This window comes from Narcine bancroftii, chromosome 1 (genome assembly GCF_036971445.1).
Source record: "Narcine bancroftii isolate sNarBan1 chromosome 1, sNarBan1.hap1, whole genome shotgun sequence".
NCBI lineage: Eukaryota > Metazoa > Chordata > Chondrichthyes > Torpediniformes > Narcinidae > Narcine > Narcine bancroftii.
The window spans coordinates 258,679,597-258,698,783 of record NC_091469.1 but is presented as its reverse complement, the minus strand read 5'-3'; the positions used below and the strand labels follow the sequence as shown (position 1 = coordinate 258,698,783).

At 46.5% G+C, this 19,187-nt stretch overlaps 1 protein-coding gene across 5 annotated transcripts in view; it reads left to right on the top strand.

Annotated features, from left to right (window-relative positions):
* The window catches only part of LOC138742169 (dual specificity protein phosphatase 8-like), a 229,213-nt gene that overhangs the window by 30,438 nt on the left and 179,588 nt on the right, over positions 1 to 19,187 (top strand). For all 5 annotated transcript variants that reach the window (XR_011343982.1, XM_069896332.1, XM_069896331.1 and 2 more), the window contains one exon: positions 3,162 to 3,546. Coding sequence is in view for 4 of the 5 variants with exons in the window: in XM_069896332.1 (XP_069752433.1) it covers positions 3,316 to 3,546 (231 nt within the window). In the remaining variant the exon portion in view is untranslated. The remainder of the gene's footprint in view (positions 1 to 3,161; positions 3,547 to 19,187) is intronic.

The window sequence follows — 19,187 nt, the reverse complement described above, 5'->3', positions numbered from 1 at the left end:
AAATTGATCTGTTTTCTGATGATGCCACAACATGGAGGAGATGAAGGATAATGCCTTGGAGAAGAACATAATGAATGGTGTGAGCACAAGAAGAGATAATGTTTTCTGGCTATGACTGGACAGGTGAAAATGGAACTGGGCAAGTGAGGTCTCAGCCACTGGACAACAGTGGAGTGGTATTGATGGTAGATTACATGATCAGCTGAAGCAATATTGCAGGTCAAGACGAATGAAGAGTAGTTTATCTTCATCGTATTCAGACTTACAAACTCGCTAAGAGCGGCGGCTTCAGAACTGAGGTATGGCCGGAACTCAGATGTGGTGTTCAGGATAGATCAGCATGTATTGGGAGCAACAGAGAGAAAAAAGGGAGATTGGAGGTGGGATGGATTGTTGTTATGGAAGAGGGAATAATGATAGAATGGTGAGCAGTTGCTGAGAATGCAAACCTTCCCACAATCAAATGTACAGACCAGATGACAGGTGGTTTTATTAGGGGTAGAACTAAGGAAGCAAGTGGTGACTCTTATGGACAACATTGGAAGCCTTAATATGTGGATTGTTTCAACTTTACCCCTCTGACTTTGATGTAAAATTGGAAGCTGAGTCAGATTTATTGTCAGAGAACATGCATGATATCACATACAGTCCTGAGATTCCTTTTTCCTGCGGGTGCGGCAGAATTACCACTAATTGTAGTGCAAAAAATAAACTGCTCACATCGTAAACATCTAAACAAATAAAAGAACTGTAAACAGATAGCAAATCTAAACAAACTGTCAATACAGAGAGAACAAAGAAAATCAATAAAGGGCACAAGTAAGTGTTGAGAAGTCTGATGGTGGAGGGGTAGCAGCTGTTCCTGAACCTGGTAGCGCAAGTCCTGATGGCAGCAGCGAGAACCGAGCTGGGTGGTGTGGGTCTTTCATGATTGCTGCTGCTCTCCAACAGCAGTGCTCCCTGTCAACATTCTCAATAGAGGGGAGGGTTCTGCCTGTGATGTCCTGGGCTGTGTCCACTACCTTTTGGAGGGCTTTACGCTCAGGGGTATTGGTATCCCTGTACCTGCCCGTGAGTTATTGACATATTCGAAGAAAACAGTCAGCGCAGTGGGGTAGAGTAAACTAGCTGTTTTTTAAGGATGAACAACTGGATGGGAGATCTAATGCCAGAAATAATTTGATGGCAATGTCATCCTAAGTATTCCACAACTTATCCGGATTAGTTTCCAAAAATGAGCAAAGCACTGTTGGAATGGGGGTGGAGTATCCTGTGCAGATGGGGGGAGGTTAGCATTGGATGAGATCCAACCAAATGAATTACAATGAGACTGAAGAATGGGGAGCCAACTGATCATGCTATTAGTTGTCGTAATTAGATTGGTTCGCTTCCTCTCCCATCACTCACCCTCCCCTTTACCGGGGTTGCAAAGTAAAGAGAAACTAAAAGATAATAAGCTGAAAGGGGCAAGATACAACCTCTTTTTTCTCTACGTGTGGAGTAGACCGTCAAACTGGTGTTGCAACTCCCAGGTTTTGTACGATGGCAAAGTCCGTGGTGGGGGGGAAGGATTTAACTTGCTAACTAATCAGCTGCACTCATTCCGCCAGTGCGTCACTCACTTTTGGAAACTAATCTGGGTAAGTTTTGGAATACTTAGGATGACATTGCCATCAAATTATTTCTGCTATTAGATCTCCCATCCAGTTGTTCATTCTTAAAAAAAAAAGGCAGGTTTACTCTTGCCCACCGGGCGGATCCCAATTGTTTTCTTCAGATGTCATCAACTCGCCTCCGACTTTGCTCCCAGTTACTTGATCAAAGCCTTGAGGTACAAAATTGAGCTCCTACAAGTCGGGGAGGGCGGGGGGTGGGGGTATTATTCCTTGTGTTGCCCATAAGACCCATTGCTTGGTTTTTCAGTCCTGCTCCAAGCAAAATAAAACACGCTCTACATTAAATATGAAGAGCCAGATTTAAAAAAAATACCCGCTGGAGGTCGGCAAATGCAGGAAAGAGTTAGGGGAGGAGATGATAGGGAGGGTGTGATTAAATGGTAAAAGGCACGATTGAATAAGTAAATGTGGGTCATTGGGTGCAAAATAATCCCCAGCCTCTGCTGTCCATGAAAACTGCAACTTGATTATAAACTTGGGGTAAGGTTTGAAAGTTTTAAATGGAACATTAAGAGGTGCAGTAGAGCTTCACAATGTTCGTGCTCCGGTTTTCTGTGGTCCTGTTTGTCTATGATCCAACAATCGAGGAGTAATAGTGACAAATGGGTTCTGTCAGTTGATCTGCAAAGACCAAGAAATAACTGAATCCAAGGCATTCTCTTACTTCCAAACCTCCTACGCTCACTACATTTCACGCCTCAAATCACTCATGGAAATGCTCAACCAGGATGGATTGGAAATAATTTATTTTTTTTTTCCTTTTGCATGCTCGTGTGGTAAAGCATTCCTTGCCAGATGTCTGGATGCTAAAATGCAGTTTTCCAAGTGTTTAAGAATGTTTTGGCCTTGTGTTTTAGTTTGCTCTGGCGTGGATTGGAACAACCAGAGGTTATTGAGTTCAATCCCTGAAGCATACTGGGTCAGCTGACTTCATTTGGGAGGAACTAGTGATCACCATAAGTCATCATGGCGTGGGGCGGGGGGGGAAGGGAGAGAGGGAAGGATTGTGGACGTCAGGAAGCATCAAGTTGACCATGCTTTGTGCACTGGGTTTCTTCATGGGGCCATGCCCACTCTTCCAGATGGTGGACTAGTTGATGAATGGGGACTTGAAGTGTGGACTGGAGGGACTCTGGTCCCATTGAACAGAGGCAAGGAGAAATGAAGGCACTAGTTAATTTCTGAACGTGAATTGAGTCTCGGAAGGGTCTCTGATTACGTGTTGAATAGGGACTTGGAAATGGATGACGAGTTGGTGTCTGGTAATACATGCTGAATACAAACTTGGAAGTATTGTGAGTCTGTTGGTGTCAGAAACAGAATGAATCTGCTCTTCTGTCAAAAAAGAAAAGCAAATGCATAAATACTGCAATAGCTTCTTAAAACAGCAAGGTTCAAACTGCTCAATAGCTTTGCCCTCAAATGTCTATGTTATAATGGGGATTCTGCAGCCATTAATGTGCCATTCCTTTGTTTCTTCCACAGGATGAAGCAACTGAGTGCAGTGAGGAGGAGTGGCTGGGCCTTGGTACGGCAGTAACAAGTTGGACTATCATACCTCCTTCGTGAAGGCTCTCTCTCCTTTGACCTGGAGGTGGGGCGAGAGGGACCTCTTTCTTCCTTAAGATCTCAGCCAACAATGGCAGGGGAGAAAGCCAAGCCCAAAGTCATCGACTCCCAGAAACTGGCCAACCTCCTGCAGAATGGCATGGAGGGCACTTTGGTGATTGACAGCCGCTCATTTGTGGAGTACAATGCCTCCCACGTGCTGAACTCGGTGAACATCTGCTGCTCGAAGCTGGTGAAGCGGCGGCTGCAGCAGGACAAGTTCTCCATCACTGAACTCATTCAGCCTTCCTGCAAGATGAAGGTATTGTCCCCCACATCCTTCCTCTTGACCTTTGATCCCACAGCCCTTCTCTCTGGAGAGACAGAAAGCGTTAACTCAAATGTGTGCTCTGCTCTTGCTTCAGTCTATTTTATATGCATGTGAGTTTATTTAGTTTTGATCTGTTTATCTCCACAAGCAGCTCTAATTTTTGCCTCCTTCCCTATCTCCATTTGTCAGTTTCCCAGCTCCAGTTGTCAGTTTACAAAGACTCTCTGCTCCTTACACACCCATACCCACACTTGGGCTGGCGCGCACTCACACACAGTATCTCTCTCTCTCACACACACCCAAACCCACATTTAGTGTATCTTCCTTTCTCTCACACACACTGTATCACCCACTCTCATACACCCACTCTCTCTCTCACACACACATTGTATCTCTCGCACACACACACACACACTTGGTGTATTTCTCTTTCTCACTCACTCACTCACTTACATACACACGGTGTATCTCTCTCTCTCTCACACACACACACACACACTTGGTGTATCACACAAACACCCACACACCCCCACCCCTCCCCCCATCCCCTCTTGGTGTAACCTGCTCCTACATAAAGCCAAATAAAATGAAACTGCAAATAATGAAAGAGTGGATTAAGCCAGTGCTCTTGGGGCATCTGGTGATTGGATGTCAATGACATCATTGCCCTGAACCCATGGAGCTAAGTACTGTGGCAGATTGAGGGGACAGCACACACAGCTTGCTGCCTGGCAGTGAGCCTGTGTGATTGATGCAGGGTGATTATGTGCTGCTTGCAAGCTTAATTATAATTTTGCCATCTTGAAGTGTTGGATATTTATTAGACTGTGCCAGACTTTTTCTTGCTCTCTCTCCCCTCCTCCACCACCTGCCCCTTTCCCTTATCAAGCCCTCTGGACAAGTGCCCCCTTGAGCCCCTGCTACTTTTGTCTGTGCTTGAGAGCAAAATTCTTCGCCCCCCCCACCCTCACCCACACTTAATTAATTCTCTTCCAAATGTGATCTCTCTTCTGCTATGCTTTCATTCATCTCAGCACAAGTTAACTAGTTTATGGGAGCTCTAAAATCAATTGCCGTTTAGTAGCTCAGAGCAAGACCAGCAACATCTGAACTGGAGCTAAGCCACTTTCTATTGCTTAATGTTCATTGGTGTTTGATATACAAGAAATCGTCAGTGATCTATCAGTTTCTTAAGGCACTGCACTGTTCAGCCAAGAGAGGCCCAGCTCTGCTCCTAAATACATACTGAATTAAGGCGCTTTATATTAAAACGTTGTGAACTCCCAGGAGAGCAGTGTTGTAATGAAGAGCAGTGTGTGGTGCTTCTCACTCACGTGTATGTTGGCACTCGTGCAACCTAGCTTTGTGTGGGTCTCCGATGAGATCGTGTCCACAGAGCTTGGCAGCATTGTGTCAGGGAGCATCTTCAAAGAAAAATCGACGATGGGTCTGCCAGTGACAGAAGGAGGTTCTGTTCTCTTGTTTACCGAAAGAGCTTCACTGTCAAATAGACCTTATTCACTGCGTTGTCTGTTTGCTGCAGGATGTATCTATTCACCATCCGTCCACATTGTTATTAATGCAAGCCTTCTGTTAACTACCAGTCTAATCCCTGATGGGATTATTCTCAAAATAAGTGCAATTATCAGTGTTGCACTAACCGCTATGCTAATTGTTCTGCCATCATAATTAACCTCCCACCCCGCCCAGCTCGCCTCCACGCCGGTGTCCTGGTCAGGCCCTTGGCGCAATCCGTCTCACCTCCACGCTGGTGTCCTGGTCAGGTCCTTGGCACCACCCAGCTCACCTCCACGCTGGGGTACCAGTCAGGCCCTTGGAGCAACCCGGCTTGCCTTCATGCCATTGTCCAGGTCAGGCCCTTGGTGCCACCCGGCTCAACTCCATGCCGGGGTCCCGGTCAGGCCCTTGGTGCCACCTGGCTCGCCTCCACGCCGGTGTTCCGGTCAGGCCCTTGGCCCCACCTGGCTTGCCTCCACGCCAGTGTCCCGGTCAGGCCCTTGGCGCATCCTGGCTCGCCTCCATGCCGGTGTCCTGTTCCTTTAGATTTAAACTAGCCACTGCGCTAACTGTGCTGCCATCATAATTAAACCCTCCTCCTGCCTTACAAATAAACTTAATAATATACTAATATACTACCAGGCAGGGATGGGGAGAAACTTTGAGAGAGTCGCCCAGTGGTGAGCGGCGTCAGCCGGCTCTTCATCCTGGGTGCTGCCATTTTATTCAAACATAACTTTATTCCAACAGCTGCTGCGTGCGGGGCGCGACCGGGACGTTCCGCTCTGGCTGAAAGTTTGCTCCCATTCGTTTGTTTCAGCGAAATTTTACAATCTTAAAATTTATTTAAATTTTTATTTAAAACTTTATTTGTTCTTATTTATTTTTATATCAATTTATTTATTTCCTCAATATTTTTGCCAGTTGTTTGAGTTTTGGGTTGATTGAGTGCCAGATAATGGGGATTTTACTGAAAAATGAAATAATGAATGAGAATTTGTTGTCATGTGCATGTATAATGTACACACTAACCTATATTTAAGTTGCCTAAAGATGGAGAAAAAAGAAAAAAAGTAGCAAAAGAGTAAAGAAATTAAATTGTAATTAATAAATATTCACAATTGGTTGGCTGATAGGACAAAAAATTGTTCTGTCAGTCATATAAATAGATCTTTTCTGGTCTTGTATTCGATATAGGGGATTCAAGAAACTGGGAAAATTACTGTTCTTAAGCACAAGGTGTTGGAATTCAGGCTTCTGAAAGTCAGCAGTGAGAAGAGAGCATGGTCAGGATGATGGAGATCTTTTCGGATGCCGGTCTTCTAGAAGGCAACGCCTCTCGTGAATGTCCTTGAAGGATAGGAATTTGATGCCCAAGATTTATTTGGCTCGGTCTGCCACTTTCTTAAGCCCTTCTGCGTTCCTGAGCATTTGAGTGTTCAAGCCAGTCAGTATAATTTCCACGGTTCACTGCTCGAAGTTCGCTAAGACTCGATACTTCCCCAGACTAACTCCAATCACCCACAACTCCAAGCTCAGGACCGTGTGAATTCTGGACTGGTGCAATCCAATGTTAAAGCAGCAGAGCTCAGTGACACTGTTGTGATTTAAGAAGTATTACCAACACAGCAGAGCAATGTTGATCTTCAGCATCCGTTAAAACCCAACACCACTCGACACTGTGGCCTCCCGACCCACTGCACCCTTCCTCCATTTACAGTGAGAGTGCAACTTCTCACTGTCTTTGTAAATGGCCAGGAGCATAGCTTTAAAAATGATTATACCTAAGTGTTTTTAGGGAAAGGATCGATGGCACCACAACGGCTGGGGAAGAACCAAAACTTGGCAAGAGGAAGGAAAGGTTTGACTCATCATCATTTTTGTGCTCAGCAGTCCTCGGTTGAAGTCTGTAAACTTGCACTATTAAGCAAAGGAGGAGATGAGTGGAAAGTTTTCAGGAGTCCACTCCATGTTCTGTGGAATGTTTCTTTTCAAAGTGTCGAAGTGCATTGGAGAAAACGTCACCATCCACCTACAGCAGTGGTTTTCCAACTGCCCCCCTCAACTCGCATTCCACCTTAAGCAATCTCTGTGTCATCAATGCTCTGTGATAGGTAAGGGATTGCTTAAGATGGTTATGTGGGTGGGAAGGGAAGGTTGAGAACCACTGCTCTAGACCCAATTGTTACTGAAATATTTTGTTTGGGAATAATTGTCATTGGCCCATTTCCTTTGGAGTTATGAAACCATGCACATAACAAGTCAATTAGGTACGATTAAAATAGTGGTTTTCAAACTTTTTCTTCCCACCCACATCCCACCTTAAGCACAGAGCACTGATGGCATAGGGATTACTTAAGGCATAGGTGTATCTAGGGTCGGGCAGGTGGGGCAGAGAACAGGGGTGCCACTTGCGGAGGGGGGCCATTGTCCTCGCATTACCTGCCCAATATCCGAGTCCCTAGTCCAATAATCTCCATCCCAGGGATGCAGTGCTGTGCCGCCAGGGCCAACTTGAGCACCACTCTAGGCCGCCAACTCATCGGGCTGCTTCAGGGCTACTCCAACACAGTCGGCACCTCGCTCAATGCAGGTTGAATGGGCAAAATGGCTTCCTTCATCTTCCTTACCCATAATCCCCCACACAGCTCTGCATTTCTCTGACGCTGACACCTGGCAGAACAGTTCCAGCTGTGGGGGGGGGGGGGGAATTGTGGGTAAGGAAGCCACCGCTCACTGCGGTGAGCGGTAGCGGTGCCGGTGCATGGACACCAGATGGCAGAGACTGGCTTGGAGCTTTCCACAGCGGCTGGTTTCCTGAGGTGGTGGCATCAGCGGAAAAGGCCGGGGGGATTACAATACCTCTATGCTGGACAAGCTCTGCGCCTCTCCACCCAGTCCTGAGGCTGTCACAGCACCGAGGCAGCAGGAGAGGACGAGTAACATTGACCAGATTCACATAGGAGGCACCTGTCCTTGTACCGCCTTGCAGCCCTGAAGTCCCGGTTCACAGACCGGCAGTCTCCAGAACTGTTGGCTGCAAGCAGATCAACCACTTGGCACAACGCTGCCTACAAACCAGGTGGCAGCATCAGGGGAGGATCAGTGCTGCCACCATCATCTAAGATCGGTGAGAAATCGCCGGCCAGGCATGGGGTGCAGCGAAGATCCATTGTTCCGAGGTTACCAGATCAGAAAATAATTAGGGAGCATTGGCAAGCACCCAGAGGTGGAGGAGAGAGGCAGCTCCGGGGGGAAATCCAAGGAAGTATCTACTGTCGGGGAATAACCCCGAGAATGTCCACCTGCACACGGATCTCTGAACTGGAGAGGTGACAAGCTGGAGAGTGCAGCTAAAGATCAAGAGGCCAGCAATTTGGAACAAGTGCAATGCTTGCTACAGTCCCTGTGAAGTGACCTTGCACGTGAAGGTGTCGGTGGCAGACATGCGCTGAAATGGGTACCTTATAAGCACCGTCACAGCACATCGCCAGCCAGAGAGAGGTGGGGAGATCAGCACTGTCCCTAGAATAAAAAAGCTAACAACCTACAAATACACTGGGTTGGGTGGGGGGGGGGGGGATGCCTCTGAATACCCCTGCTTCGGTGCCGACCCTGTTGCCAGCTTTAGCCTCCCAACAGAGTACATTTCCTTGGAAAGTTGGACCCTCATTAATTGTATCTAACGTTATCTATGCTTGATCATCTGAATTCCGAAAAGGACCATTGCAAAAGTGGCTGGATAGAACCTATCCACGCAGATAAATTCCAACAAAACGAGGTGTGTAAGTTGCAGGGAATATTAATAAAACCTCGCTCGCTCACATTCTCTGACAATGTTTGTCCTTCCTCAATCAGACTGTCAGAACTTTACCATGAACACTGGGGTTTTATAAAGGAAACAGTGAAGAGTTTAATTTGGACGGTATTTTTTTAACGGGGCAGGGAGGGCGCACTTATGTCACTGGCAGCCCCACTTTACCTAGATATGCCACTGGCTTCAGGTGGAGTTTGGAGGCAGTTTGATCTACAGAAGTTGATTTGCCTATTTCTCCCCCCTCCCACTTGCTATTCCCAGTGTTTTTTCTCCCCCCCCCCCCACCCCTTTCCACAAGAAGTTGCTTCTGGGATTCAATGAGGAGCTCAGACAGCCAGCCCCCGCAATAAAACTGGACCTTGCCGAAACAAATTATGTGAGCAAGGAAGATCTCACTGAGGCAGCACTGGCACCTATTCAGAATGTGATCTCACCTTTTCTCACACTGTCCAGAAGCCCAGACTTGCAGCGGAGACAGTCTGCAGGCCTGCCAACCAGCTCAGTACCAGGAGCTAGACACTGGCAGCCGAGCTCCTCACCAATGTAGTTCAATATATCTTGGTTGATGCAAGTGCCTGGTGTTTCCCCTCAAAGAATGGATGCTGGTGCTGGAAGATGCCCCAGCCAAAACTGGCCCCATTGCGTATAGCCATTGAATCCCAATGATTGGCAAGGGCAGGAGGACGACAGATGTGAAGAGTCGTAAGACTTGGGAATGGGCAAAAGGGCTTTGCTGACAATTGTGATCCCATTCTTGCTAATACCACACTTATCCCATCTTATTCTCTCCACCTTTGCATCAACCTCCTATTGCCAGATTCTACCACTCGCTTGCACATTAGGGGGAATTAACCTGGGGGGGGTGGCGGGAGGAAAACCGAGTGCAAGGGAGAACCGCGTGGCTGGGGCGGGGGGGGGGGGTGGTGGAGAGCGTGGAAACTCCCCACCAATCCTGAGGTCAGGATCGAACCTGGGTTGCTGGACCTCTGAGATTGCAGCTGTATTACTCTACCACCATCTGCCTTCCACCCCGAGGCTGGTGGCGCTTCCTTTACAGCACCTGAGGCTGAGGAGAAATTTAATTGAGGTGTGTAAAATTGAGAGGCGGTGCGCAGAAACCACACGTCTCGCCTGTAAGAGAGCACAATGACTCGGGTACGTAGTTTAGATTAATTGGAAGCAGAACTACAGGAGAGCTGAGAAAGGTAGGAGCCAGGAACAATCTGCAAAATTGTGGAGGAGATAGAAACCCTCGCCTTCTTTTAATGGTGATATCCACTGGAAGAGGCCTAGAAGAACCAGCTGGGTTGGAAGTAGGATCGACCTGAAATCCATTTACGGCATCTCCGCTATGGGCTGAATTGCAAGCCTTTGATTAATTCCTCGGGCCCTGAAATAGGGTTCGAGCCCACAGTCTTGTGACTTAAAGAGAACCGTCCTCCTTAGTGGCCTGGGCTGATCTGAGATTAGAAACATGCTAGTTTAAATGTCAACCATGAAGTTGCTGTGCACTTTGTGTGCAGATTAGCTTCTTATGCTTGAAGCTTTGATGGCTTCCTAACCACTGCTCAGTCAAAATAATCAGCACTTATCATTTAAATGGAACATCAAAAGCGTCATCCCCCACTGGGGAGAAGGAACAGTGAGAGCTGCTGCAAAGCATCTGAGTCTCAGTGGCACCTCATGCAGACAGCGAGCGTATCCAGCGTAGTCAGCCACCTCTATGTTTCATTACGTCATTTGGTAAATATGGGGGAAAAGGGAAGGGCAGCAAAATGTTTCAGTCAAGAAATTATGAGATGAAAGTTTGTCTTGTGCAGCATCTTGTTATTCACCTGTTTTCAGCTTATTGTTATTCTGGCACTAAGGGGGACGGGTGGCGTAGCATTGAGGGCAGCACCTTTACAACACCAATGATCGGGACCAGGGATCGAATCTTGCGTGGTCTGTAAGGAGTTGACACGTGTCTGCGTGGGTTTCCTCTGGGGGCTCTGGTTTCCTCCCACCATTGGATGTAATTGGGCGGCACAGGCTTGTGGGCCAAACTATGCTGTATGTCTAAATTTAATTTTTAAAACAATTTTAAAGGGACATGTATGAATGTTGACATGATACTGTCCGAGCAATTTCTAGTCTCTGTTGCTGTTCAATGAGCTTAACTGCCTTATCCTGGAATGTCCCAAGCCCAACAGACTAGTGTCCCTGATTCCACAGCTTAATTTGATGTTCTTTTTTCTTTCTTTCTTTGGCTTGGCTTCGCGGACGAAGATTTATGGAAGGGGTAAAAGTCCACGTCTGCTGCAGGCTCGTTGGTGACTGACAAGTCCAATGCGGGACAGGCAGGCATGGTTGCAGCGGTTGCAAGGGAAAATTTGTGGGTTGGGGTTGGGTGTTGGGTTTTTCCTCCTTTGTCTTTTGTCAGTGAGGTGGGCTCTGCGGTCTTCTTCAAAGGAGGTTGCTGCCCGCCAAACTGTGAGGCGCCAAGATGCACAGTTTGAGGCGATATCAGCCCACTGGCGGTGGTCAATGTGGCAGGCACCAAGAAATTTCTTTAAGCAGTCCTTGTACCTTTTCTTTGGTGCACCTGTGTCTCGGTGGCCAATGAGAACTCACCATAGAACACGATCTTGGGAAGGTGATGGTCCTCCATTCTGGAGACATGACCCACCCAGCGCAGTTGGGTCTTCAGCAGCATGGATTCGATGCTTGCGGACTCTGCCACCTCGAGTACTTCAATGTTGGTGATGAAGTCATTCCAATGAATGTTGAGGATGGAGCGGAGACAGCACTGATGGAAGCGTTCTAGGAGCCGTAGGTGATGCTGGTAGAGGACCCATGATTCGGAGCCGAACAGGAGCGTGGGTGTGACAATGGCTCTGTACACGCTGATCTTTGTGTGTTTCTTCAGGTGGTTGTTTTTCCAGACTCTTTTGTGTAGTCTTCCAAAGGCGCTATTTGCCTTGGCGAGTCTGTTGTCTATCTCTTTGTCGATCCTTGCATCAGATGAAATGGTGCAGCCGAGGTAGGTAAACTGGTTGACCGTTCTGAATTCAGTGTGCCCGATGGAGATGTGGGGGTCATATTGGGGAGCTGGCTGTCAGTTTTCTTCAGGCTGACTTCCAGGCCAAACATTTTGGCAGTTTCTGCAAAACAGGACGTCATGCGCTGGAGAGCTGGCTCTGAATGGGCAACTAAAGCGGCATCGTCTGCAAAGAGTAGTTCACGGACAAGTTGCTCTTGTGTCTTGGTGTGAGCTTGCAGGCGCCTCAAATTGAAGAGACTGCCATCCGTGCGGATGTAAACACCGTCTTCATTGTTGAGGTCTTTATTAATTTGATGTATCTGCTAATTAAATCACTTGACTTTGGATGTTCAATTTCACGAATGAGATGCTATCTATTTCGATCCAACAAGGTAATGCATAAGACTGAAAGAAAAATGAGAAAGCAGTTGTAGACTGGCAGGGGAGCCAATCAGTCTTTTTGATGTCATCAGTCACTATGAAAGAAAAGTTGGTCCACTTGTAGTGCGGAAAGGAGTTTGTCCGATCTCCCAGTGTCTACTTGGGTTTTCTCTGGGGGCTCCAATTTCCTCCCACTATTCACACAAGGTACTGGGGTGTAGGTTAATGGGGTGTAAATTGGGCGGCATTGATTCGTTGGGCCGAATTGGCCTGTTGCAGGGCTAGATGTCTAAAAATTTTTAATTAATTAAAATTTAAATGAAGGGGAGTAAGAGATATTTGAAGCCCCGTTAAATGTGGCCCAACCCAGCAGCACTGAATCATGGTTATTTTATGTGGTGGCATTCTGAGAGGGCAGACTTCCTCATCAACTGTATAAACTAGAAATATGGACGTTGTTTCCTGGCACAGATCAAATGAGGGGTGGTTTTGAAACGACTCAGGAGAACTTCTGCATAAGTTGAGGTGGTATAGATCCGTGAACTAACCCAGTGGGAGCGATAGGGATAAAGCTGTCCACAGAACTACCCGGGTGTCATTTCGAACTGGATGTTAGACATGCTCTGTAACTGGAAACTTATTTTGTCTTTTGCCCTGTTTGACTGGAAAATTTGTAAATAAAATATTTTAAAAAGTCCAAAATATGTGTCTGTCACCATTGCTGTGAATTACACACTGGTTTTTGTCCCAAAGCCAGACCAAATTTTCTGAGAAGCCTTCTGAATTGTGCTGTGTCCAGTGATTCATTAAAACAAATGGATTGTTGCTCAACCTTTATTTATTACATATCTTAATCCTGTTTTTTTTAAAATATGGCTTCATTGATGAATGGGTTGAAATAGTAGGTGGATTTGCAAGTTGATTAATATTTGGCTTGCCACACTGTGAAGGCTTCAATTAAAAAAATTTTTTTAAATGTATATCTGCCAATGCAGTGGCTTTTGGCAGGAGAGTTCTCTCCGCACCCATAACCCACTTAACGTGCGCATAGCTCTACAGCCATTATCTTGGAATTCTGAGCCAGGTTTCCAGGCCACCTGGAACGACGGCGGGGTTGTGCACCTTTTGATTCTGCAGCTAAGTAGGCAGCTCCCCCAAACACTGAGGCCAAGGCACTGAAGGAAAAGAAACGAAAGTGAGCTTGTCGTTCAAAACATCAACCCACCTCAGCAAGGGCCCACTCCAACTCTTAGATGTGTCAGGGGGTTTGCAGCTCTGATCTTGTTCAACGGGGGTACACGGAAGAAGATGTTGGAAATGAGAATTGGGGCAGCGGAGGAAGAGATGGCGGACTCACTTAGAGCCAGAAGTCTCGACCCTGTTTCTCTTTCCGTCGAGGCTGTGGGAGCTGCTGAGCGTTTCCAGCATTTTCTGTTTAATTTCATCAACGTGATTTTGTGCGCAGCAGCTGCGATGGCCTGTTAAAGCAACGGGACAGACCTGTGAACCAGAACACGTGCAATTCAGCACGTTAGTGCATAGACGTAGACCGCATGCATGCAAATATGCACAAAAGCAGGCAAATCCATCCCAGTCTCTTCAGTTCCTGTTTTCTCTCTCCTTTCTAGTCCTGAAACAGGCTTTCGACCTGAAATGTTTACTGTCCATTCACCCTCATAGATGCTGCCTGACCCACTGAGTACCTCCAGCAGTTTTTTTTTTTGCATTTTGCAATCTCTTGTGGCTCAATTAAATATTCAGACAAGAAGCAAATGTGTTTGCACGCACAGATGTACAGATCTTGCACACATACGTAGTCATTCATGTGTACCTTGATTATTTTTTTTTGTGTCGAGCTCGCTGCCCTGGTTCATTGTAAGGAAATAACAAAGGAACTCAGCAGGCCGCAGCTGTGAGGTTGTAAGCTTCTGTCGAGACCATCTTAAGTCTGTACAGATCTCCCGGTAAGAAGAATGCCCTGTTTGCTAAGGGGAATGATGTCACTGCTGGCACCATCTGTTTCTTTCAGGGGCGGTTGGGGGGGGAGCTGGATAGTCAGGATGGAAGACCAAGTGAAGCGGCTACTCTGTGCTGTGCAGAATGTACAGGGAGCCCTAGCGTGGAACAGCAGCAGGGAGAGAAATACTCCATTATTTTGTAGCCCTTTGGGGAATTCATTTCATGGAGGAGCTGAGAGTTCTTTACCAAACCGTGTGTGCTGTTTTCCTAGTCCACTGTGGCAGGGAGATGGAAAAGTCTGCATCCCATTCACTTTTATTTTCCCCTCAGTGCTCTGCATCTGAAATTTGTTAAATTGTAATTTTCTGGAGTGGATGACTATTATGAATATCTCCGAATTGCAGTGCTCTGAAAATTGGCTGGGCATTTCCAGTCGGATTCTAGACGCGATCTTTGTGTCGGTGAAGTACTAGGCAATATTGTGCCGTGTGCATTGCGCCTTATAGAGTGTCATGAGGGAAAGTACGCCTAGTCCTCTTCAGGACCAACCAGCTAGTTCTTCAGAACACAGCACTTTGTCATGGACTTCATTAAGGCACATGCCGTTGATGCCTTGTGACCCACCATTGGCCAGCACAGAACATCTAGGGAGCGGGCTACTGTGCAACGCCCTCCCACCTCAACTGTCTTGGCACATTGTGTAAGTGAGAGGACAGCCTAAATCATAGGAAATAAATGGATTGTTCTATAAATGAGTTGTGATGATAGGGCTCTGTGGACGTGTCAACTGCACCAATGGAAAAGCAGTTGGTGACGCTGCCAAACCGTTGTAGAGACCCAGGTTCGATTCCAATCTCCGAAGCTTGCCCATTCTCTTCCTGACTGCACTCCATGTGCTTCTGTTTCCTCCCACCTTACACATGCACGCTAGGAGGTCGGCTGGCTGCTTCAAATGACTCCTTAGTGCAGGTTAATAAGAATTAAAAGAGGAATTTATGAGAGAGAATATGTTTCACTGATACAGAGAAATATGGAGAGGGGAAATCAGGCATGGACCCACTGCACTGAATGGTCTCCTTTCTCATTACAAGAATAAGATAACAGTGCTTGCATTACCAACTTTTTTCCAGAAACTATTTCATATCAAATAATATCTTTCATTTTGTAAAGGGACATAAGCATGAAATTCTGGTAAAGTTATATATTTTTTAAAAAATTGGCCTGCCTGTAGAAGAGCGACTTGCTTGACATTTTAGGAAGAAGGTCAATGCAGAAGCGATCTCGCAGAATTGTTTCAGAGGCAAGGGGATTCCGTGGGGAAAAGCTCAAAGGAAGAGAAGACAAGCAGATTTAATTGAGAGAGGTTTAAAATTATGAAGAGTTATAATTAGAGTAATTAAAGAAGAACTGAATGGCCCCAGTGACTGCAGGGTTGAGATTGGATAGCATTAAAGCTAGTTGCAACCTGACCTACATAATATTTACAGCATTTTCATTTAAAAAAAAATTAATTATTAGCGTCTGCGGTTTTTTTTCTAAATCTTCATTTACTTGGAAAAAGAATAAGGAACAACAAAAGGTAAAATCAGTTTCATGAAGTGAATAACTTGATAGGCAGGAGGGAAGAAGTGACACTAGGACTGTTTCAAGTGAACCCTCCGCCTTGAGGCTGGCGACAGGAGAGGATTGGAAACTAAGAACTTAGCTTTCACACAGCAGCCCTAAAAGGCTGCTACAGCATCCCTAAAAGGCTGCTACAGCATCCCTAAAAGGCTGCTACAGCATCCCATTCACATCCAGAGGTGCCTCATAGTACCCTCTGGATCTGACGGAGGCAGGGAGACTGGTGCCGTAGCGCCACCCGTCATAAATATGCTGTGTAGCAATGGATGTCTTCCCTACCCATAATCCCCCACGCTGTGTTTCCCAGAACAGTTCCAGCTGAGTGGGGGATTATGGGTAGGGAAGATGGCCGTTGTTATGCCGCATTTTAAGTCCCGAAAGCCGAAGTGCCCAGTGAGGTGTCAGAGTGGTCAGCCAGGCTATCACAACCCCCGACGGCCATCACTGACCTCCCCTGCTCTGATGGCCCAGCCGACCTCCCCTCCTCAGCGGGGCGGGGGACTATCAGGTAGCAGGGGACTATCAGGTAGCGGGGAGTTGGGTCGCAGGCTGGTGGAGTCATTAACCCGCCCTTAAACAGCCGCTTAGCATGGCTGTGCATTCAGGTGAGTCAACGGAGCGCAGCGTTCAACCGATTATCCCTCCCCGAGGAAGGTTGGCATCGGCCCCTTGCGGACGCTCTTGGTGCATTCAGGTAGGTAAGTATTTAGCTGCAAGGGGGTATAATCTTTGCCTTTACGCAAGGGTATTTGGCCAACCTGAAAGGGCCTACTAACTTGATTCCTTTGTGAAATCAAATTAGCACAGGTAAGCAAATAGGCCTCCTATCGTATTTCATCCATCACTTCAGATGGCATTTAAATATCAGGCACATCAGTTTGTCAAAATCTGGGTGGTATGGAAGAGTAAGGCTGGGGGGAGCTGGAATGAAGATTTAAATCAGTGGTTCTCAACCTTTTTCCACTCACAAACCACTTTAAGTATTCCCTATTTCATAGGTGCTCTGTGATTAGTAAGGGGTTGCTTAAGGTGGGATGTAGGTGGGAAGAAAAAGTTTGAAAACCACTGTTTTAATCGTACCTCATGGACTCGTTATGTGCCTGGTTTCATAACTCCAAAGGAAATGGGCCAGTGACAATTTTTCTCAAGCAAAATATTTCAGTGATAATTAGGTCGAGAGCAGTGATTCTCAACCTTCCCTTCCCACCCACATACCACCTTAAGCAATCCCTTATTAATCACAGGGCATCGATGACATAGGGATTACTTAGAGGTATGTGAGTGGAAAGAAAAAGGTTGAGAACCACTGATTTGTATGGTTTTTTTTAAAACACTGCTACTGCATTCCAGCAAATTATTTCCAATTTTCTGGAACGCAGTCTGTGTAAAAAAAAAAAATCAGTACAGGATTAAAGGACTAATTCCCGTTCTGATATTTTACCTCCTTGATCCCTAGTTATTTTCACGGATTGCCTGCAGTCTAAACTGAACTGCAGGCGATCCATCAACAATGGGCAAATGAATAGGACGTCCAGCCTCCTTTAATGCTACACTTCAGGTATTCTGTCTAAACTCGCAGTGTGATACGGATATTTGAACTTTTGGTTGTTCCTGTGTGAAAGGCCGCTCCCGGAAGGTAGGGAGACGCTGCAGAATGGAAAAAATCACATACGTTCTTTGTACCATGGAGGCACCTCGCAGCCCCCTCTGGGCGCCTCGCAAAACGAAGGACGAATGTGACGGTCCAGCAGGCTGCACGAGGCCCGCAGCGCTGCTCTACAATTGGCCACAACTAAAGGAGCCTAACTGGCCTATCAAGAAAGTGGATCGCAAATGCTCCAATCAGCGCTGAGGGGCCTTTGATCACGCTCCTCAGCTTGAGAATAAAAGCAGGGCTGTGAGCCCAATAAAGCTCAACTGGGGTTTGTGACGCTCTTTCTGACCTAACCTGCGTACAGATAAAACCTCTCCTGCACTGTAGTCTCCGCAGAGCCACAGCTTGTAGCAGCTAGCTACAAAACATATTAGTGAGGGAATTCTAGAGCTTAGTTGAGAGCATCATGGCACCTGCTGAACACTGCTGACCAGATACGCATTCAAGGTTTAGAAATGGAAGAATGAAGAGTTATTAGATTGTTGTAGGACAGGAGAAAATTGGCGGAGCTTGTTCTGTGTGCCATTAGATTGGAGTCGGCAGAGAATCAGATGGTACAGGAAGAAGAAGAAGAGAGTTGGAGGGGGAATCGGGGAAGCAGTAAACACAGAGAAGTGGGAAATGAGGAAAAGATACAATGGGAGTGGGAAAGGGGGAAATGGAGAGTGGGAGACAACTGGGGTTCAGATACGATTGTGAGGGGGGAAAATGGAGGAGAGGATGAGGAATTGCGTAGAAAAAAAGCGCTTGGACTGGATTTGTGATTAGTTGAGGAGAGGAACAGTAATTAGAACAGGGAGAGACGAAAAAGTAGTCAGGATTAGTCGGGTCAGAATTAGGAATTGCAGTGATCTTGGGAAGCTCACTTAACTGGATTCAAGCCGCACATTCAGCATCCATCCCGTGCATGTTCCCTGAGCCATGCCGCAGTCGTGCTAATGTGTCTGAGACCTTGTATCATTTATAAGCAGAGCTTGAATGCACTTCAGTTGTATGATGTAACATCCATGGTAGTCATAAACACATCTGTTTTCCATTTGTATTTTTTGTGTGAAAATAGCCTGGTTAAATAGCTTTTGTCATTATGTTGCAGCCTGCATTATCATTTCTGGCTGCATTACTCTGTTTCTAACCTTTCTGTACCCACTTTCATCCGACTGGAGTTGATCTGCTGGTCACCTTTCTGCCCTGTTGTCTCATGAGGAGTACAAAGGGTTTCAAAATAGGAGGTTGCTGTTATTGCCTTTGCGTGTGCAGTTCTAAAGCAGCGTGCTTAAAAAGAGGCCTTGATTCTGAGCCAGAGATACAGCCAAGTCAGAGGGCATATTATATTGGCAGGTTTCATGATCAATTGGAGAGTTGTGATATGTGCAAACCTGTTTAAAAACCTGGAGAAGCGGATCTAAATATTCAGCAGCTCACTACATTTCCAGTGTTTGAGCAAAATGTGGTCTGAATGTTCCTGAAAAGATGCGCAGAGCTGGGACCTCTGTCGTCATGAGGATCAATAGCTTCCTTTCACTGATTTATGGGAGCTCGTGCCAAGAGGTGGATCTTCCTGGTTCGACACAGCATGACTTCTCAACAAGGCCAAACTTCCAGAAGAATGTTCTTCTCTTGACACCATTGCTGGCATGGTTGTGGAGTGCTTATGTGGA